At 40.0% G+C, this 23419-nt stretch overlaps 1 protein-coding gene across 2 annotated transcripts in view; it reads left to right on the top strand.

Annotated features, from left to right (window-relative positions):
• Window positions 1-23419, top strand: part of LOC124550963 (GATOR complex protein NPRL3) — a 109682-nt gene that overhangs the window by 33518 nt on the left and 52745 nt on the right. For both annotated transcript variants that reach the window (XM_047125779.1, XM_047125778.1), the window contains exon 3: window positions 8846-9020. In XM_047125779.1, coding sequence (XP_046981735.1) covers window positions 8846-9020 — 175 coding nt within the window. The remainder of the gene's footprint in view (window positions 1-8845; window positions 9021-23419) is intronic.

Genomic DNA, 23419 nt, shown 5'->3' with positions numbered 1-23419 from the left:
CCCGTGCTACAATTTTCAAAACCTTCCCACAGTATGCAATAGATTCTTGCCCCACACAAAAACAGCAAAATGGTGCAATATTTTTGAATTATGATCAAGGTGTAAAAGTAATGTTTGTCTGCATTTAAAAGAAACTACAAGCTGACCAGCAAACTAGAGTACGTGACAAATTATGTAATATCGTAGTGCACACCAAAACTGTATCCACATCACTAACGTTGACATAAACAAGTTCAGTTTTTCATATTTGTTAGTAACAACCACTCATACAGTTGCCGATGACATGACATGCTGCATGCCAAAGAAATGACAACCGGGCACACAAAATACACTGAAATAGTGGCAACGAGCATGGAAACCCTGCTGTGATTTAAAGTAAAGACATTATAAAACTATTCACAGACTACAATATTTGGAACCAAAAAGTACATGTATAACAGTGTTTTGTAATGTACATTAGGAAGCTGATTTTGCATTACAGACTAATGAAAAACCCACTGGTGTGGGTGATATTGCCGCTGAAACTAGTTTGGGAAATCAGATAAATAAAACAAAAGTGTTTTGCATCAAAGTGGATCCACAGCCCTCATATTGTTGTTACGTGTAGGATGGTGAAAATGATTAATCCTTGACTGATTTTCATTTCGCTCCCCATCACATTGATTGTGAAAATCCTACTTAGCACTGGGTCTTCATATCTGTAATTGTTCCTGCTTCTTCTTAGAGATCTGGTGTGGCACTTTGTTCTTTGGCATTCGTACTTGTTTGACCATACTGTAAATGTCTGCACCATCCACTTATTGTGTCACTTGATGGTGTACTGTTACCATACATTTCCAGCTTGGAATGGATTGTTGCAGTGTTGCTCCCCTTGAGACACAGAAAATGAATTGCCGCACAATACTTCACTTTATCAGCAGTCTCTGCCATTTTCTCTTGGCTCGTCTAGCGGTGTGCTACATTCCTGTGATTTCAAACCTGGGGATTTCAATGTATAACATGTCTGCCGACATTTACTTGCAAACAGACAAAAATTATTAATTAACTTATTTTTTAGGTAATAATTAAAACTTTGGTACCTCTCATAAAGAAGCTTTCTAGCATCTTCTCTCTCATTTTTCATCTCGTTTCCTTACAAGAATTGTGTATTACTGACTAGTTGTCATACTTTTTGCAAAGTAATGAACTTCAGAAAATACTGGTCTCTATATTTGTGGCAGATGGAGTCCACATCCCCTATTCTGATGCTGAGGCACCGGTTTCTTCTCACTGCTTTGAATGCTGCTTCATTTTGGCACGGAGTGATGGAATTGTGGCTTATTGATATTAACTAATTAGAATGCAAAATCAGCTCTAGTCTTTTTTAAAAGATCCAAGTGTTGCTGAGATTTAAATCTTCTCTGGTTTTCAGCTGGCTGATGGTATATGACTAGTACAGTACGAGGGGGTACCCAAAAGAAACCAAAATAATTTAACTTATATATTCAAATTTTAATCACAAACCTTCAAAGTAATCTTCACCTGCAGTATTACACTTGTGTAATCTTATATTCCATTTTTCAAAACAGTATTTAAATTTATCTTCTGTGATGCTTGACAGCATCTCCATCTTTTTTGTCTTCACCTCAGTAACATCAGCAAAACACTTTCATCTCGTGTCACTTTACATTGTAGGAAACAAAAACATGTCTTACGGGGCAAGGTCAGGTGAGTATCGAGGGTTGAGGAACAGGGGTCAGTCATACCTTTTTCGGTTGAGAGTCGTCATACAGACAGGGCTGTGTAAGCAAGGACATTATCATGATGGAAAAACCAGTCACCTGACTGCTTTTGCCACACACAGTTTTGCAGGCTATTCAAAACTTCCAAGTGGAAAGCCTGGTTAACTGTCTGACATTGCAAAAAGAACACTGAATTGACAACTCCTCTCACATTGAAAAAACAAGTCAGCATTGTTTAAATGTTTGATTTTACCTGGTGAGATTTCTTGGGGTGAGACTTACTTGGAATCTTCTACTGGCTTGATTGTTGCTTTGATTCAGATCATAAGCATAGCACCAAGTTTCGTCACCTGCAATAATTTTTGAAAAAAAGTTTGAATCATTTCGCGAAACAGCTCAAAATACGTGGAATGCACATTCATTTTAGAATTACTGGAATTTTATTTGGGTTGCCAGCCTTATGATGTGTAAAATCAAATGAGTACAGCAATAGTTGGAAGAAAACTGAGTGAGACACTCAATCATTGTCAAAATACAGAGAAACTTATTCAAAATCAGACAATCTGCAATTGGTAAAGAAATTAAATTCATTGCAGACTAGTTATGGGAAGTGCAACGAAAATCGTAGCTATAGCTGTTGAGCTACTGTAGCAAATGCTTTGGTAGTTATGATTCTGTGAACTTTTTGCAAAGACAAGAAACCCCTTCTAATTTAAATACAACCACAAATTCAGCTTTAAAGAAGTACATACATCTATCCTTACCTTAATGTAATGTTTCAAGCTTCTCATAATGACCATGCATATTTCCATCATGATTGATCTTATTGACTGTAGTGAGTGATATTGCACTCATTATTTTTAGGTCTTCAAATTAATTTCCTGTAGCCAAATAATGTAAGATGTTAACAGGTGCTGAGTTGTAAGAGTAGCATCTTGCAAATGATGGTCGTTTTTCTTAATTATAGGTGTAATCATTTGCAACAGTACATCAAATGAGTGAGTGTCCATCCTCAGAAAGTTCTGATAATCATTTGGCTTGCTTCTCCTTGAATCAGTAAATTTTTATGTATCAGTCTTCCCTCTTCTTGCACCACTCCTTAACCCATGTACACTTCCTCTTTTCCGTCTATGAGTGCGAAATGAACCCAATGGCCAAGTAACAGCTGGCATCCGTATTAGTCATATTGCCCCATCAAGATTATTTAATACTGAAATCACTTTGCTGTCTGGAGACAACCATCAGTGTATTGTCCAATATAATTTTGATAGTCTGCGGGTCATTACACATTAATGCTCTCTCTGGAAAGCTGCTGAAAATAAATTGTTCCTTGTAGGGACTTGCTGACATCTCTATACCACCGGTATGGGTTCTTCATACACTGTTCACCATTTTTTAAAGTGTAAATTCCCATCCTCCCCCCCCCCCCCCCCCTCTCCTCCCCCCTCCCCTACACACTATCCCTTTCCAGTGTCTCAATTAATGTAAAATTATCTCAAAATAATTAATGATAAAAGATTAAATGCTTATTGCAGTTGTTTTAATTTGGTGATAATGGCTCTTTACTAATGATAATGTTTGCATGGAATATCCAAGTTGGAATATCAACAGTATTATGAGAAGGGTAGGCTGCTACTCACAGTAAAGGTGATAAGTTGAGCTATAGACAGGCATAACGAAAAGACTGTTACATATAAGCTTTCGGCCAAAGCCTTCTTCAGAAAAGACAAACACACACACATTCATACAAGCAAGCACACCTCACAAACACGACCTCTGCTTCCGACCACTCTAGAATGCCAAAATTCTTGCCATAGTGGCCAGAGATAGCGATCATGTGTGTGTGAGGTGTGCTTGCTTGCTTTTTTGTGTGGGTGTGTGCGTGTGTGGGTGAGCGCGTGTGGGGGCGTGCATGCACGCGTTTCCTTTATAAAGAAGACTTCGGCCGAATGCTTTCAGTCTTTCCATTGCGCCTGTCTGCAACTCGGTGTCATTGGTATTATATTTCATTGCAATTGATATGGCTTCTTGAGACAACTATTGAAGGTCATGGCTGCTAAACTAACAAAGAAAATGGGGACACAATTCAAAAGTTGAGTACTGGGAAACTCTAACACCTGAGCAGGTACACATCTGGGCTATGCAGCACCCCTCTAACTCTGCTGATATGATGCTCTCACTATCTTATCTACAGGTTGCCTAAAGTAATATACACACGCTTTGAAACAGAATCTCTCTTTGATTAAACCAGATAGAAATAATTTTTGGTGTATAATGATTCAGAAGGCAATGGAAAGACATAGCCATGCTTCCTTATGTTGCAGGATTGGAAATAAATGTTTACCATTATCGTTTGGAGAATGGAAGTGGGTTTTAGTGTTACTGGAAAACAGTGTGTGAATGTTCGATGATGCTGGAGAGTTGAATTAGGAGCACCACCTCCTTCACGATTAGCAATTATAGGAATCTGAGACAAGTTTGAAGTTGATGAAATGGTGCATGATGTGCAAAATGGACATAGCAGAAGAAAGAGACGTTCAGCAGATAGCAGAAGTAGTGACACAGCGATTCAGATGTACACACAATACCTGAAAAAGTCTGTGAGGAAATGTTCTCATGAGACTGAGAGCAGCAAAACTGTATTCGCAGAATTCTGCTGTCTCAAAGAGATAGAAGATTCACACTCCCAACACTTATCCATGCTGTGAACGAGGATGATTCCAGTAGGTGAATTGAATTTTGTGAGCAGTTCATCAAAATGGGTGAGGAAGATGAATGTATCTTTGGTTAGATGAAGTTACCTTTAACCCTAAAAGAAAAATTGATCTCCATATTTGTGTGTACAGAACTAAACTCCCACTGAACATGCCATGAAGGCCTGACAATACCAATCAGCTGCTGTGCCATCCTCAGTCTACAGGTGCCACTAGATGCAGGTATGGAGGGGTATGTGGTCAGCACACTGCTCTCCCGCCCATATTTCAGTTTACAAGACCATAGCTGCTACTTCTCAATCGAGTAGCTCATCAGTTCACCTCACAAGGGCTGAGTGCACCCCCACTTGACACCAGCGCTTGGCAGACTGGACGGTCACCCATTGTAGTGCCAGCCTAGCCTGACAGTGCTTGACTTTTGTGATCTGTTGGGTACTGGAGTTACCACTGTGGCAAGGCTGTTGGCTATATTTGTGTGTACTAGGCTAATAAAAATCTATAAGTAACTGAAGAAAGGCCTATTAATCTGTCGTGAGTATCAGGCCGTTGTGGTCTGCCGCCTTGAAGGTTAATCGGACTGTACTTCTTTGAAGAGACTGACACCTAGTAATTATCCGTGGTAACTCTAGGCCTTAACAGTATTTTTGATGATGAATAATATTACTTTTAATGGGATGAGGCGCCACCTCACCTTCAGCTCGAAGTGGGGGGGAATTTCTCGTTAGCACAGTGCCTTCAAAATGGGTAGGACAAAGGGAAAGTTCTGCGAAGAATCCATCTCAATCGCCGTTTGTAGCCTTTTAGACTTTTGTTGAAACCCAAAAACACAGTACACTTCAAAACCACAAACAGTGGTTGATCTAATTGGCCAAGCAGTAATACTGTTCCATTAGAAACAGTACAGCTGGTATCCATTGTAAGTTGTCATCTATGATGCATTGTGGTCAGAGGTGGTCATTATGGCATATACCTACCCCCATGAACCATGGACCTTGCCGTTGGTGGGGAGGCTTGCGTGCCTCAGCGATACAGATGGCCGTACCAAGGTGGAACCACAATGGAGGGGTATCTGTTGAGAGGCCAGACAAACGTGTGGTTCCTGGAGAGGGGCAGCAGCCTTTTCAGTAGTTGCAGGGGCAACAGTCTGGATGATTGACTGATCTGGCCTAGTAACACTAACCAAAACAGCCTTCCTGTGCTGGTACTGCGAACGGCTGAAAGCAAGGGGAAACTACAGCCGTAATTTTTCCCGAGGGCATGCACCTTTACTGTATGGTTAAATGATGATGGCGTCCTCTTGGATAAAATAGTCCGGAGGTAAAATAGTCCCCCCATTCGGATCTCCGGGCGGGGTCTACTCAGGAGAACGTCATTATCAGGAGAAAGAAAACTGGCGTTCTATGAATCGGAGTGTGGAATGTCAGATCCCTTAATCGGGCAGGTAGGTTAGAAAATTTAAAAAGGGAAATTGATAGGTTAAAGTTAGATATAGTGGGAATTAGTGAAGTTCGGTGGCAGGAGGAACAAGACTTTTGGTCAGGTGAATACAGGGCCATAAATACAAAATCAAATAGGGGTAATGCAGGAGTAGGTTTAATAATGAATAAAAAAGTAGGAGTGCGGGTAAGCTACTACAAACGGCATACTGAACACATTATTGTGGCCAAGATAGACACGAAGCCCATGTCTACTACAGTAGTACAAGTTTGTATGCCAACTACCTCTGCAGATGATGAAGAAATTGATGAAATGTATGATGAGATTAAAGAAATTATTCAGTTAGTGAAGGGAGGTTAAAATTTAATAGTCATTGGTGACTGGATTTTGAGTGTAGGAAAAGGGAGAGAAGGAAACGTAGTGGGTGAATATTGATTGGGGGAGAGAAATGAAAGAGGAAGCCTTCTGGTAGAATTTTGCACGGAGCATAACTTAATCATAGCTAACACTTGGTTCAAGAATCATAAAAGAAGGTTGTATACATAAAAGAATCCTGGAGATACTAGAAGGTATCAGATAGATTATATAATGGTAAGACAGAGATTTAGGAACCAGGTTTTAAATTGTAAGACATTTCCAGGGGCAGATGTGGATTCTGACCACAATCTATTGGTTATGAACTGTAGATTAAAACTGAAGAAACTGCAAAAAGGTGGGAATTTAAGAAGATGGGACCTGGATAAACTGACTAAACCAGAGCTTGTACAGAGTTTCAGGGAGAGCATAAGGGGACAATTGACTGGAATGGGGGAAAGAAATACAGTAGAAGAAGAATGGGTTGCTCTGAGGGATGAAGTAGTGAAGGCAGCAGATGATCAAGTAGGTAAAAAGACGAGGGCTAATAGAAATCCTTGGGTAACAGAAGAAATATTGAATTTAATTGATGAAAGGAGAAAATATAAGAACGCAGTAAATGAAACAGGCAAAAAGGAATACAAACATCTCAAAAATGAGATCGACAGGAAGTGCAAAATGGCTAAGCAGGGATGGCTAGAGGACAAATGTAAGGATGTAGAGGCTTATCTCACTAGGGGTAAGATAGATACTGCCTACAGGAAAATTAAAGAGACCTTTGGAGAAAAGAGAACCACTTGTATGAATATCAAGAGCTCAGATGGAAACCCAGTTCTAAGCAAAGAAGGGAAAGCAGAAAGGTGGAAGGAGTATATAGAGGGCCTATACAAGGGCAGTGTACTTGAGGACAATATTATGGAAATGGAAGAGGATGTAGATGAAGATGAAATGGGAGATACGACACTGCGTGTAGAGTTTGACAGAGCACTGAAAGACCTGAGTCGAAACAAGGCCCCGGGAGTGGACAACATTCCATTGGAACTACTGACAGCCTTGGGAGAGCCAGTCCTGACAAAACTCTACCATCTGGTGACCAAGATGTATGAGACAGGTGAAATACCCTCAGACTTCAAGAAGAATATAATAATTGCAATCCCAAAGAAAGCAGGTGTTGACAAATGTGAAAATTACCGAACTATCAGTTTAATAAGTCACAGCTGCAAAATACTAACGCGAATTCTTTACAGACGAATGGAAAAACTGATAGAAGCCGACCTCGGAGAAGATCAGTTTGGATTCCGTAGAAATGTTGGAACACGTGAGGCAATACTTATCTTAGAAAATAGATTGAGGAAAGGCAAACTTACATTTCCAGCATTTGTAGACTTAGAGAAAGCTTTTGACAGTGTTGACTGGAATACAGGGAGCAAAAGGCTATTTACAATTTGTACAGAAACCAGATGGCAGTTATAAGAGTCGAGGGGCATGAAAGGGAAGCAGTGGTTGGGAAGGGAGTGAGACAGGGTTGTTGCCTCTCCCTGATGTTATTAAATCTGTATACTGAGCAAGCAGTAAAGGAAACAAAAGAAAAGTTTGGAGTAGGTATTAAAGTCCATGGAGAAGAAATAAAAACTTTGAGGTTCGCCGATGACATTGTAATTCTGTCAGAGACAGCAAAGGACTTGGAAGAGCAGTTGAACGGAATGAACAGTGTCTTGAAAGGAGGATATAAGATGATCATCAACAAATGCAAAACGAGGATAATGGAATGTAGTCGAATTATGTCGGGTGATGCTGAGGGAATTAGATTAGGAAATGAGACACTTAAAATAGTAAAGGAGTTTTGCTATTTGGGGAGCAAAATAACTGATGATGGTCAAAGTAGAGAGGATATAAAATGTAGACTGGCAATGGCAAGGAAAGCGTTTCTGAAGAAGAGAAATTTGTTAACATCGAGTGTAGATTTAAGTGTCAGGAAGTCGTTCTTGAAAGTATATGTATGGAAGTGAAACATGGACAATAACTAATTTGGACAAGAAGAGAATAGAAGCTTTCGAAATGTGGTGCTACAGAAGAATGCTGAAGATTAGATGGGTAGATCACATAACTAATGAGGAGGTATTGAATAGGATTGGGGAGAAGAGGAGCTCCTGGCACAACTTGACAAAAAGAAGGGACCGGTTAGTAGGACATGTTCTGATGCATCAAGGGATCAGAAATTTAGCGTTGGAGGGCAGCATGGAGGGTAAAAATCGTAGAGGGAGACCAAGAGATGAATACACTAATCAGATTCAGAAGGATGTAGGTTGCAGTAAGTTCTGGGAGATGAAGAAGCTTGCACAGGATAGAGTAGCATGGAGAGCTGCATCAAACCAGTCTCAGGACTGAAGACAACAACAACAACAATCACTTTCTTAAGTTTCACCTTAATGTATACAACACCAAAAGCTTTTCATTTCTGTCTGCTTTAATTAAAGGGGTATTAAGGTCCAAAGAGTGTATACATTATTTTGACACACCACACATTTTTAGCGTATTAAGTTCCAAAGAGTGTATACATTATTTTGACACACTACACATTTGTAGTGGATGTTTTACACTGCCCTCAATTTCGTGCAGGTGTTTGCAATCCCTGAAGCCGTACCATGGCCTGCTGCTGCTGGTGGAGCCCTCGGAGCTACTGGAGACTCTTTCTCCAGACTCGTCGCCAGCACTCGTGCGCCTCGTGCAGATCTACTCCCCCATAAAGTCGCTGCAGACACTTGCTGCCGATGCGGACTTAACACTTCGGCAGGTTAGTGCCTTTGTATGAGTGCCTTCTATATTGATGACACTGCCTTAAAAGTTGAAGAATGCTGCAGATTCTGTTATACGTAAATTTCAAGGGATAATTTTTAAAATAAACTGGGTGTATGGTGTAAGATGTAACATCCCATTTATTTACGGGCAGATTAAAATAAGTAATTGTTAGATCTCGTTACAAGAAAGGTGACAAGAAAAACATAAATAATTATTGTCCAATATCCTTACTGAGACATTTCTCCAAAAAAAATTTGAAAAAGTAATGTACTCAAACATAATCTCACATTGAAGCAGGAGCAATTTACTTAGCATGTCGTGGTTTGGATTTGAGAAGGGTTGCCTAACTGGGAATGCTATTTATAAATTCAGTCCCCAAATATTACAAATTGTAAATTATATAATATTGTCAATTTTTTTTAATTTCTCAGGGTGTTTTCATTGTATAGATCATGTTACACTCCTGGGAAAACCTAAGTTTTATGGAATTGATGGCTTTACACACAACTCAACAAACCGAATGCCAAAAGTTGCATGAAATAATTCAGTGTCTTAAGGAGAGAAAATATTAGAGCTTTGAAGAGATCATGAAGGGAGTGCCATAAGCTTCAATTTTGGGTCCACTGCTAGTTCTTATATATCTGATTGATCTACCTCTTAACATTCATCAAGCAGAACTGGTACTATTTTAGAGATGAAACTAGTGTGATTAATGAATCCCATTGGGTAGAAAACAATGAAAGTGATTGTTACTCATGTTTTTTCAATGAATTACTTAACAGTTCTGTGAAACTGTACTCCCACTAAATTTTGAGAAAACACACTATGTTCAGTTCTGTGCGACACATAGTCATACCAACAATTGATGTAGGACATAAACAGGAGTCAGTAAGCAGGGTAGAATACTTGAAATTTTTGAGTGTACATATTGAAGAAATCTTGCACTGAAAGAAGAGTATTACCGAGCTGCTGAAAAATCCTATTAAAATTCTGCGGATTTACTCCTATCAACTGCCTAATTTTGGTAAGCAAATTGCACAGTAAAAGACAGGTAACACATTTTCCGATACGCATTGGTTCATATATGTGCTGTACATCCTCATGCATTCACACCCATGGCCTGGATAATGCTGGACATCATATTCGATCATATTTCATCGGCTTATCTTTCATTGTTTTGTGCTGCCATCATAGTGTGACGCAAAATGTTGGAAATGTCTACATCTACCAAGTCTTTCTCGTAACATAAAACATGAAATCGTACATCTAATGTTAATGCAAATGAGCAAAGGTCTCTGACACACATTTGTACACATCTTTTCAATTGCTGCAGCTTTCAGTGAAACTGCTAATGTTTCCAAACATCTTGTCGTGTTGTGCAGAGATATGCCTTCAGATACGTGGTGGCGGATCTGTAAGACAGGGCAGAACACTTGGTACGGTAGATATAGCCGACATCCTCGTCAGTCACTAATGAAAATCTCTCCGAAACATTGATACAACCAGTGTCCTTCACACTCGGGATATATTATTTCAAATCGGTTTTTCTTTCACACTCTCCTTCATCCCAAGTTCACGCACCACGATGCTACAGTGGGCAACTGAATGGTGCTCGGGTAACTATTAGCAGATGGTCGGGCAGTTTGAGCATGCAGCACTGGAATGAGTTTCATGGAAGTCAAGTGCGGTTGCCCCCTCAATCCAAAGCGGCTGTACATGCGCTGAGCAATTTTAGTGCACGTAAACATCAGGTGCAGACCTCTAGTATATGCTCGTGTTTTAAGTGAACAGTATTTGGTGAAGCAAGCAAACCATCGAAAGGCTTGATACGATGACAGGGCCAGGCACAAGAACCCCACTTGGTGGTACTACACTGTAATAGCCGATTCCTGCCACCTTGTCTTTCAATTTTAGCAGCTTTTGTGGATATCTTTACAAGAAGTTTAATGCCAATTTGTTGTTGTTGTTGTTGTTGTTGTTCTGGTCTAAGGAAGACTGGATTTATGCTAACGTATCTGAGCAAGCTTCTTCATCTCCATATAACTACGGCAACCTACATCCATTTTAACTTGCTTGATTTCGTACATTGGTCTTCCACTATAATTTTTCCACCACACTTACTTCCATTACCAAACTCATGGTTTCTTCATGCATCAGGCTGTGTCCTATAAATTGATCCCTTGTTTTAGTAAAGTTGTGCCCCAAATTTATTTTCTCAGTGTTTCGGTCTGGTATCTCTTCACTAGTCAGTCAGTCTGCCCATTTAATCTTCAGCATTCTTCTGTAGCATGACATTTCAGGTGCTTCTATTCTCTTATTAATTTTTTCATAATGCGGGGCCACAGTCATAATATATTTGTTTAAAGTCAGTACTGCCATAAGACTGTTGTTTATTTACAGTGTTACATTTACACTTACACAATTTTTTTAATATGATAGTATGCCACCTCAGGCAAATTATAACACTTAAAACACTTGATAATGGCACTTTGAAGCCGAAATCACGATTGTGTAAGTGTAAATGTAACACTGTAAATAAACAACAGTCTAATGACGGTACTGACTTTAAAGAGGTATTCTCTTATTACCTGATCACCTTATCATCCATGTTTCACTTCTGTACAAGGCTGCACACCAGATAAATAACTTAAAAAAGGAATACTTCCTTAAACTTAAATTTATATTAGAAGTTACCAGAGTCCTTTTCTTCAGAAACACTTTTCATGCTATAGCCAAGATGAAGGCCAATTGCAGAATGATTTAGACACTATATCCATATGGTGCAAAAAGTTCCATTGTCTCTGAATAAGGAAAAGTGTGAGGTCATTTACATGAGCACAAAAAGAAATCTATTAAATTTTAGGTACCGTATTTACTCGAATCTAAGCCACACTTGAATCTAAGCCGCACCTGAAAAATGAGACTCGAAATCAAGGAAAAAAAAAACTCACGAATCTAAGCCGCACCTGAAATTTGAGACTCGAAATTCAAGGGAAGAGAAAAGTTTTAGGCCGCACCTTCAAATCGAAACAAAGTTGGTCCATTGTAATATGAGACACAATTTAGGTCGAATGAAAGACGATACAGCTACAATAGTTTGGTTCAAGTCGGAAGCTTAGCAGTTAAGCTTTACCAGGTAGCCATTGCTATGCGTCAGGCGCTCCGTCCGTATTTATACGGGTACCCTTCCTTTTTCACGTGCTTCGTGTGGTTTGAATCAATTGCTTATTTTGTTTTGATCTGATAAGTGCCGTTTTTTTTGTTATAGGCGTTTACGTCACTCTAAGCTGTAAATGCATTACTGTACTGCGTCATGCATTGTTTGTCGCATTCTGATAGTGCGTGTTTACGGCCTGTCGCCGCCCATGGCATGGCTTGCTTTTGTGCGTGCTACCGCCGCTAACAATTAAAAAAAGAGAGGAATTGTCTCATTAGCGAAACAATGGCAAGTGACTGCTACTTGTTGTTACTTACACTGCTGCTTTCTTTGATAATGATCAACAAGAACCAAATAACAGACTGCGTTTGAACATGTTCTGAACGAGAGTTAGGCGAAAATTTTTCTCCGTTTGAAAATCTTTGCGGCCGCTTCTTTAGTATATCAAATTCTGCACAGAAATTAGTCATTTTAGATTTAAAAATCTAGTCAGTTGCCATGCTTCATTTATGACTGTATCACTATTAGGCATAAGAATAATACGAATATAAACATGACACGATACGTATATTCTTTCGTGTTTGCTGTTGTCTCACTCTAGTTTCGTAGTTTATTAGGCAGACAGGATTTAAATGAGATAGCAGCAAACACGAAAGAATGCATGGCAAAATGTTTATATTCGTATTATTCTTATGGTGAAGAGAAAACTGCACGTGATTCACATTTCATCAGGTTCCTATTAGCAACAGTCTTGCCAGTCGGATTTTCGTAGTACATTGAAATTCTGCTACTTTCGAAGATGAACAATACGGAATTTGTATTTACTTCGTTGGATAATGTATGAAAATGCAGTGGTTGAAACTCGGGGCGGAGAAAAAAAAGGCTCGTCTTCCACCTTTTTTTAATTTATTAACTGACGCAGAGGTTTTGGCGCCAGTATTTATCTTTGTGCCTACAAAGCATGCCTGTGTGGCGCTACATATATTTGACGGCAGAAGTTAGTTGTGGCAGCACCTACCAACATTTTTCAGAACTTCCGCTTGCTTTGCACTCGATTCTAAGCCGCAGGCGGTTTTTTGGATTACAAAAACCGGAAAAAAGTGCCGCTTAGATTCGAGTAAATATGGTACACGATAAACCACACAAATTTAAAGGTTGTTGATTTTGATTCATCTAAATAGCTTAGGATTACAATTAGAAACAACTTACATTCAAACAACCATGTAGAAAATGTTGTTGTGAAGTCAAACCAGTGACTACATTTTATTGGCAGAACACTTATAAGATGCAACAGGTCCACTAAAGAGACTGCCTTCACTAGACTCGTTTGTCCTCTAGTAAGAATACTGTTGGGGATAGGATTGATGGAGAATGTTAAAAAAATTCAAAGAAGGGCAGCTCATTCTGTTTTATCATGAAATAACAGCAAGAGTATCACAAATATGATACGCAAACTGGGGTGGCACTCATTAAAACAAAAGCGTTTTCCATTATTATGTGAGCTTTTTTGTGAAATTTGACAACTTCCTCCTCTGAATGTGAAAATATTTTTTGTCACCGACATACATAAGGAGAAATGATCATTATGATAAAATAAGAGAAATCAGAGCTTGATATTCATCTTATAAACTCTTTTCAAGACACTCTTCTTTCCATTTCACTACTCTGCAAAGCCCTTTGCTGTCATTGACAGAATTACAGTGTAACTGGCAAATTCGTAATGCTTTTCTTTCTTCTCTTTGAACATTAATCCCTTGTCTAAATTTCTCCTTGGTTTCCTTCACAGCTTGCCCCCGAGGTCGATTTCTACCAGTTTTTCAATTCTTCTGTAAGAAAATGTGTTGGTATTTTGCAATAGTGACTTGTTAAACTGGTAGTTTGGTAATATTCACACTTGTCAACACCTGGTTTGTTTGGAATTGTAATTATTACATTTCCCCTGAAGTCTTGAGGATATTTCTCCTGCCTCATATATCTTGCACACTATGCCATCATGAAGAGTTGTTACAACATTGTGCTTGTCTTTTAAAGAGTTTCTGAATGCCATTAAAAAAGCACATCATTGGGACAGTAGTAAGATATCATTCCCGGGAATTCCAAGAGTTTAGAGTATGTTTTAAGTTTGAAGTTGGAAGTTGGATAGCATATGACAAAAAAATATTTTTATCATGTGATATAATTATAAATTAACAATACCTGTACTGTTCAAACCTTGTTTCTTGCCAAATACCTTGATTCTAGGTCAAAGGGAAGTATCCTGTAGGTTTTGATGATTGAGTTTGCGAGTATGAAAATATGTTACATAAATGACTGTATTTTTTGATTGCAGTGACTTTGAAGCTTCAATTTGTAACACTTCCAAAGAACCATAGACTTCAATGGGTCACATAAATTCCAACTTGATATGTCTATCCATTCCTGAGGAAAAAGATTTTTAACAATTGGATGGACAGACAGACTGACAGACAGATAACAGGGTGACCCTGTAAGGTTTCCATTTTTACCAGTGAAGGTACAGAACCCCAAAAAGGGGAAAAAAACCTTGCTTCATTATCTCAGTTACTACATGAGTTCAAAGGATTAAACATACAGGATGAGCATAAAATATTTCCCTAAGTACAAAAATTTATTTCTAAGGTACTGTGCTAGATACAGCTATGTGGTTTCTTGCAAACGCTACCTTAACTCACAAAGTTTGTTATGGATACATTTCTATGGCACTCTGTTTGTTGCCCTTAGTACTTTTAGGCAATACTCAATTTCTCTCCATGCCTTTGCCATCATCTCTTCCGTCATTGCCTGTACAGCAACTTGTATTCATGCCGTAAGAGCTCGGACATCAGGAACTGGTGAATTGAACACTTTATCCTTAACATAAATCCACAAAAAAATCGAGAAGGGTTATTGTCTGGTGAATGTGGTGGCCATGTTGGGCCATCTCTACTGATCCACACCTCCAGAAAGGTTTCATCTAAGAACTGACAATCAAATAACTCAAAGTGTGGTAGGGTACCACTTTGTTGAAAGACTGTGCGTGGTTGGAAATTCCTGTAACTGAGATGCCTGGGCACATGTAGATGTCTTCCATAAAAACTCTAGGAGTTAAACTACCATTTGCAAAAAATAATTTAGCTGCATCTGGCGTAGTTCTTTAGAAATAAATTTTTGTAATTGTGGAAAGACTTAATGCTCATCCTGACAACAAAATTAGATGCCGCTCTGCATGCTATCATTTGTCAGATATCCTCGTTTCAGTATCCTGAATTATTCGTTGGGTTTTATGTCTTATCCAACTGACACTGTATCATGTATGGATTTGATTGTATGTTTAAATTAGTATACTTGTCACACTTGGTTTAGTTGCTTTTTTTCTAGCAGCTGTAAGTGGATGTCCCTTTATTGCTGTAAAAAAATTTAGCAGTGATTTTGCAAATTGTTTTGTCATAAATGACTCGTATTTTCTAGTTTTATGAAAGGGAAAATGAGACTTAAAAATTATTGGAAGACAAAATGGCTGATCAGTACTTACCTTCAAGATGTAGAGTTCTGTGCCCTTGCTAATAGAAGCACTTAAAAATACAAATACAGTAGAATCTTGCTAATCTGACCTCGGGTGGTCTGGCTCTGTCCAACCATCCTATTTCTGGTGTTTGTTTCAACATATCAATGACTCATCATATGCGGTATGGATCGGTAAGCGATTGACCAATGATAGGTACCACAGTTCGATCAGTTTTATTGTGAAATAACTTGTGTTATTGTGCACACACATTTTATAGATAAGCGACAGTATTCTTACATATTAAAGTCTGTAAAACCAAATTATGGCATCAACTAAATGTATATATGTGACACTGTCTTTAGCTAAGATACTGAAAGTACTTGTAAGGTTAGACAAAGGTAAATCTCTTTAAAAAAACTGCAATGTAACAACTGTTAAAGACTGGAGAAAAATTAGAAAACCCTTGAAAACCACACAGTGACGATTGATGACAAGAAAGAACTGAAAATATGTAGGGTTTTTAAAGAAGCCTGAAAGTGAAATCCTAGCCAGTTCTCTGTGGTTGTGTGTGGTTTGAGAAGAAGAGAAGGAAAAAGTCTCTGTCTGAACCAATCATAAAAGAAGAGGCACTGAGTTCATTTACAGTTGAAAATAAAAGTTTTTCCATACAGTGTTGTGATAAGGGTCAATAAAAGTATTTTTCTGATAATCTGACCCCCCCCTTTCCCCCCCTCCTCCAGATAGCCCCCCCCCCCCCCGCCCTACCAACCTTCCCCCTCTTTCCTGTAGTAAACTGTATCAGGGTGTATACGACCTGGGACAACCGGGAGATCTGGGAAAGACACGGGCATTGTTTAGAATTTCGGGAATTTTTCATTGTTTTGGTTTTCAGTTAAATTTTTGTGATTTTGACTCGTAAGAACCAATACTCTGTATCCCGCTACTGCAGAATGATACTGCAGCAACAAAACATGAACAGGAGAAAAAAAATAAAGAAAATAAAACTAAAGTTGCAAAGGAAATGCGCCGTATACAACAACCGAACAGTACTCATACAACCGTCTGCCAATAGCAAAGTGTGTCAAACGCTTTAGGAAGACTATGCAATGCTTTGTAACAACAAATTGCCTCTGATGAGCGTGGCGTGACAACTGTTTAAACTAGATTCGTTTGAGCAGTTGCGGGCTGGCTCTTGCACATGTGCAGTTGAGTCGCGTATGAGTATTACTTTCTCCCACTTCTCGTTACACATGTGTGGCTGGGTGTCACTACTTAATATTGCCCCGATTTGGAAATTAGTAAATCTGGGGCTGATGCACAGAGCAGTCTGAGTTGTTGTGGGGAGGTGGGTCGTCTCCACGTGACCTGTGTTTACGTTTAGTGATTTTGTTGTTTCCTCTTCGTTTATTGCTCTCACGTTAAATGATAGCAAAACGGATATTTGTGGCCGGGAGCTATCAAATGAATTAAAATACGTTCACGTAATTACGGAAAGCTAAAATATGTTATTAGTTTTAGATTTTCTTTCCACCTTTATGACAGTCAAACATTAATCGCCTTACAGAACAATGAAGTTATTTTGGCCGCTTTGCTGGAGAGGTTTGGCTTTTATTAATCTTTTCTGTTGAGGCTGTCAATTTATTTGAAATGAAGTGTTTAATTTCACACTATTGGCTAGTTTCAACTGTTCGCTGCATTTCAACTGCACGTATGGCATTATGCCACAATAAAGAACCAAACATGAGATAATACAGTACTGGTACTCCAAGAAAATTTGCATACAAATGTACATTTTAAGCCGAATTATGCGTTTTAGTGTGGTTCACGAAATTCCGATGCTCTTGAAGTATCCTCTGATGTCTTGTTTCTTTTATGACATAATGTAAGATCTTTTAATGCTTTACATGTACGAACATATGGGCTTCCTGCATCATCGTAGCTGCGCAAGCGCGGTGACGCTTGTTATCTGGCACTCTCTTGTAATTACTGAAACGAACCTATTTCTAACAGGTCGCGGGAAAATATTGCGAATGGTGGTTTGAAAATCGTTACATTCAAAGGAGATTTCCTTTTACGTAAGGTGAGCTATGTGCAAGAATGTACGATGAATTTCTTAAATCACAAAGCGCTTGACTCTCATTTAAAAATCAACTCTTTGAGGACGACCATTTAGAAGAATTTCGAGCCCAGAAGATCAGACATTTACGTTGTTATTAAAAATTTTACTGGCACATCTGTGTGGTGTATCTTTAAGTGTAACAAGCGCAAAAAAGATCAACATTATATGTGGAAGCTTAGCTTCTCTTCCAGCTTATTAATGTTAGAGACCAATATTATAGGTGAATGGTATGTATATATTAATTTTACCTCTTACCTTTTCTTATTTGTGTGTTCGCGCTACTTAAGAGTGATCTTGCTGTTGGCTGACTACATCACGTGTCCTATGCGGTCATCAGCTGGCGAGATCACGTAAGATGAGCTATGACTGGCTTACAAAAGCGCATCGCAATCTCGATTTCAATGCTTCGGAAAGTGACATGGCAGTGTTTGGTGGAATTCGAATTTATACCTTCGTAATACAAAAATATGCAGCATACATGTTGCTGCACATCAAAGGTTTTTCAAAACTTGTTTTTCCCCCTGAGTTACGTTTTCTAAAGTGCTGGGAAATTCTACTCTGGTATATAAAACCATTAATATTCAAAGGATTGACGAGTTTTACAGTGCCGAATAAGAGTATAATGTCACTTAACACGGACAAAAGTGTATTTTCACCCGGGAGAAAGTGTATTTTCAACTGGGAAATCCGGGGAAAATCTGGGAATTTTTTTTCCTTGTCCACTTATACCCCCTGTGTATGTGTCAGTCAGATATTGTGTATTCCTCCCATGAGGGAAGGGATTGCAGGGTTGGGAATGGTTGGAAAGGAGAGGCTGGGTGTTGCTTTTCCTACTTTTTAAGTCCTTTTATTGGTGAGTTAAGGGTGTTCCACATGCAGCGGAAGCATTATTTCCAACATTGTGAACAAACCAGTACCACTTCGTATGTAGTTAGATCAAGAGGCAGAACGTAGAATATTGGACTAAAATACAAAATCAAAAACCTGCCAAGCTAGTTATATCAAAACCATATTTTAAGAGAAGTTCTGCTGTCTTCAGCTTTAATACGAGATTGATTAAACTCATGGTAGGTCTAATGACTGGTGAAGGGAACTTTAGGAAACACTTGCATGAGATGTGTGAAGGAAAAGAAGCCTCTAAGAGCAGACTCTTGGCACGTGGGAGGAAACTGTACCACAGGTAATCTTCCAGTGTGAATCACAGGAGACCAAATGACTCAAAATATTTGGTGGATGTGGTGTGCGTTCTTTTACGTCTGTCCTAAAGAATAGACACCATTGTGATCCTGCAGCCACTATGAATCAAGACACAAAGGAATTAAAAACGTTAGCTACCAACGGGCATTGCTTTAAATCACAAGGGAAATTTGAAAATTTGAACCGGACCAGGATTCGAACCCAAGTCTCCCAGTTATGGGGCATATGCGCTGACCACTACGCCATGTAGACACAGTAGTCATCGCAACTGCACAGATTACCCTAGAACACCTCCCATTAGACTCAAATTCTCGTTACCCATATGCTACTATGTAGTGACCCTTGTACATTACCTCATTACTTATGGTATTTCGCAGTTAGTGTGCATTGTTCGAGCTTGGTGTGCATTGCCTTAATTGTATATGTGGTGTCTGCTCATGTCCGAAAGAACAGACACCATTTTCATTACGTGGTCAGTGACCCCTTCACTGCACATGCACTCCAAGCTCAAGGTCTTATGGGAATCTGCAAAATGCCGCAAGTAATGAGGATAATGTAAAAGGGGCACCACGTCAATAGTGTGTGGTGTAAGTTGAGAATTCAGGTCTGATTGGAGGTATGTAGGTAGTATCTGCGATTGTGGTGACGGCTGTATCCTGATGGCGTAGTGGGCAGCGCATCTGCCTATTAAGCAGGAGACCCGGATTCAAATGCTGATCTGGCACAAATTTTCAACTTTCTCCATCAATTTAAATCAATGCCCACTGGCAGCTAATGTCTTCAGTTCCTTTGTGTCTTGAAAGTATTTGGGTTGTTACTTCCTGAAGAGATCGTGTTTAACAAAAGCCTAATGAATGGTCTCCTACTATTCTTCGTGGGCACTGACTGATGTTACAAAGATACCAGGGAGAAATACCCCACAATAAACTCATTTTCCGAGTGATTAACAGGGGACTAGGACCACTGTCATTTTGTCTCCCTAATTAAATCAAATCATTACCACTCGCATGCAGTCTGAGTAGGCTTACTACATGTCCGGGATCAGCCTGGACAGTGCTGGGTTTTTAATCCTGTCCTGGGTGATATCCAGCGTTGCAAAAAGTAAAGGGGTTTGAGAATTTTGTAACTGGGGAGAATTTTTGTTTTAACTCTTAGACTTTTATGTTCGACATTGTGTTTTTAAACATTCTATCATGGCCATGTCTCTCTCAGATGACTTTTGAGAAAGTAGCAGGTGCTGATGTTGATGGGGGAGGCATGGGTGAAGGTTCCGCCACAACCTCTCACTCTGTCATTTCCCAACACATCAGGGCCAATATGTTAATGTTGTTTTCATGTGTGAAGAAACTCGTCTACAAAGTTTTGATAATTTTGTCTCTGATTTTTGTCTGATCAATGAGCTGTGGACAAAAGAAAGTGTCTTTAATGTTAAGCTGCAACAGCAATAGAAATTTTTGAAATTGTGTGATGACAGTAACGGTGAAGATGTCCATTGCACACTGTGTACAGGAGAACTTTCTGTTGCATATAAAGGCAAGAGTAATACTAAAGACCGCATGGGAACAGTTAAATATAATGTTGCTATTAATTGTACTGCTTTGCCAAATTAAATAAAAAAAGTTGTAAGCGAAAGATGTGAATTACAGTCATATGGAGTGTGCTGCAGAATATGCTATGTTTTCATTCCACACTGTTAAACACTAACCACTAACACCACATATGAAAAAAGTGATGTCTAGTGAAAAATACAACTGAATAAATAAAGTTAATATTTCAGCAAGCTACTTTATTCTAATTAAGAGAGAAAGTGTTCTGGGTTGGACCCAAAAAAAAAAAAAAAAAAGGTAAACCTGAAGCTGAGATCCCCACATAATGTCCTGACAGATACTGTTATTTGAATTCGATACTGTTGCTGGCTACTTGATCCTGAAGCATCCTTTTTATTTGATGAGGCTTCTTGGCTGCAGTCATCCCTATATCTTTGTGTTTTTTTTAATGTCCGGATAGAACTTACCTGAAATTTGTATGTTGTAGGTGAACTGTATTGATAGGTATTCTGGAAATTTTGTGGTACGCTACTGTTTTCTTCTTTCAATTACACAATAAATCACACAAGTTTAAACATTGATAATTTAGGGATTACAGTTATGAGTAACTTCAGTTGGAACTGTCACACAGAAAATGTTGTGGGGAAGGTGAATGAAAGTTTACATTTTATTGGCAGAAAACTTGGAAGCTGCAGTGAATCTACTGAAGAGACGCCTACACTATGCTTGTCGGTCTGCTTCGGGAACAGTGCTGCACTTTATGGGATCCTTACCTGATAAGATTGACAGAGGGTATCTGAAAAGCTCAGAGAAGGGCATCTTGTTTTGCACTATCACTAAATATAGGAGAGATTATCATGGATATGATATGTGAGTGGGGACAGCAGTCACTAAACCAAAGCTGTTTTTCATTGTGGTGAGATCTTTTCATGAAATTTCAATCACTAACTTCCTCCTCCAAATGCAAAATTAATTTGTTCACACCCTCCTACAGGAGGAGAAATGACCAATATGTCCTTTTCATAATATTGTCGTTATTCCATCCTGAATTTTCCATCATAACAAAATAAGAGAAATCAGATCTCATACGGAAAGATTTAGCTGTTAATTCTTCCCACATGCTATTCAAAAATGGAACAATGGAAAAATAAACTGAAAATGGTTCTACAAACTCTCTGTGAGTTATGTGTGAATTGCACAGTAACTTTGTAGGTATCGATGTGCAGTAGATGATATAAATTAGTAGTTTGTGTGTTACATGGATCAGCCCCCCTGCGGGTCCGGGGATTAGAATAGGCCCGCGGTATTCCTGCCTGTCGTAAGAGGCGACTAAAAGGAGTCCATCCCCCTCACGGGGGTAGTTCGCGCCTGCGTCCGGAGACGGACGGTTCCACGACCTATCATCGTGGTCCTTTTGGTTTTTTCACTTCTCGTTTCTTCCTTCCTTTTGTTGGTTCCTTTCTTTGCTCTTCTCCACCTCACTGTCTTCCTTACTCTTTCCCTTGCCTTCTCCTTGCCTTCTCATTGCCTTTTTCTCCTTGCCTTCTCATTGCCTTCTTCTCCTTGCCTTCTTATTGCCTTCTTCCCCTTGCTTTCTCATTGCCTTCTTCTCCTTGCCTTCTCTGGTCTCCGCCTCGGCGTTTGAGACAGTCTGTCCTCTTTCTCCCTCTCTCTCTTCTTTTTCCTCTTCTTCCTTCCTCCCTGTGCGTGTCTGAAGGCCGACCCACGCGTTCGCACGCGTAGCCGGTGACGGGGTAACGCGTAAGTCCCCGCCCTGGGTAGACATGTAAGGCACGCGCGTACCCCCTGGTAAAGGCCAGGCCCGGGGAGGGGTGATTGCCTGAGCTGATACCTTCTGACCATGCCGATTGGTCCCTCCGTCTGTTTCTCGGGAGGTGTGACCTGAGGTGTAAACATTCACCTAAGGCGGGAGTGCCCTCTGAGAGGGTCCCCACAAGGAAGGAGCGCGCCATCGGAGACGCTGGCAATCATGGGGGATTCCTCCGCAATGGATTCTACTCCATCTCTTTCGACTTCGACCCAAAAACGGAAACGTGACCAGCCAACAGTGACAAAAGTACTACCGCCTGCCCCACAGTTCCTCGTAGTTTCTCGAACTGAGGACGGAAAGGATTTTTCCTCTGTCAACCCTTTCGTTATTCAGAAGGGCGTAGATGCCATAGCCGGATCTGTCAAATCCTGTACCAGGTTGCGTAACGGCACCTTATTACTGGAAACTGAGAATGCCTTTCAGGCACAAAAACTGCTTCGGGCCACCCTCCTGTACACGTTCCCTGTCCGGGTGGAGGCCCACCGAACTTTGAATTCGTCTCGTGGTGTGGTCTATACTGACTCCCTCGACGGATTGACTGACGAGGAGCTTCAATCATTCCTCGTTGAGCAGGGCGTGACGGCTGTCCATAGGGTCATGAAAAAGGTCAACAATGACCTTGTACCGACCCGGACAATTTTCTTGACCTTCGATAGTGTTAAGCTGCCATCGCGCATCAAGGCGGGCTACGAGGTTATTTCTGTTCGCCCCTATATCCCGACACCTACGCGCTGCTACCAGTGTCAGCGTTTCAATCACACTCGACAGTCTTGTTCCAATGCGGCTAAATGTGTCACCTGTGGCAGGGATGCCCATGAGGGTGACTGTCCACCTCCGTCTCCTCGTTGTGTGAACTGTCAGGGTGACCATGCAGCATCCTCCCGCGACTGTCCTGTCTATAAGGAAGAACGCTGTATCCAGGAAATTCGGGTCAAAGAGAAAGTGTCCACCTCGGCTGCTCGCAAGCTATTGGCTAGTAGGAAGCCCACGCTGCTCCCAGCGGGGAAATACAGTACTGTCCTCGCCTCTCCTCGGACTACC

The sequence above is a fragment of the Schistocerca americana genome, chromosome 9 (genome assembly GCF_021461395.2).
Source record: "Schistocerca americana isolate TAMUIC-IGC-003095 chromosome 9, iqSchAmer2.1, whole genome shotgun sequence".
NCBI classification, from domain to species: domain Eukaryota; kingdom Metazoa; phylum Arthropoda; class Insecta; order Orthoptera; family Acrididae; genus Schistocerca; species Schistocerca americana.
Note: the sequence above shows the minus strand (reverse complement) of the source record. Positions and strands in the feature narration are given on the sequence as shown.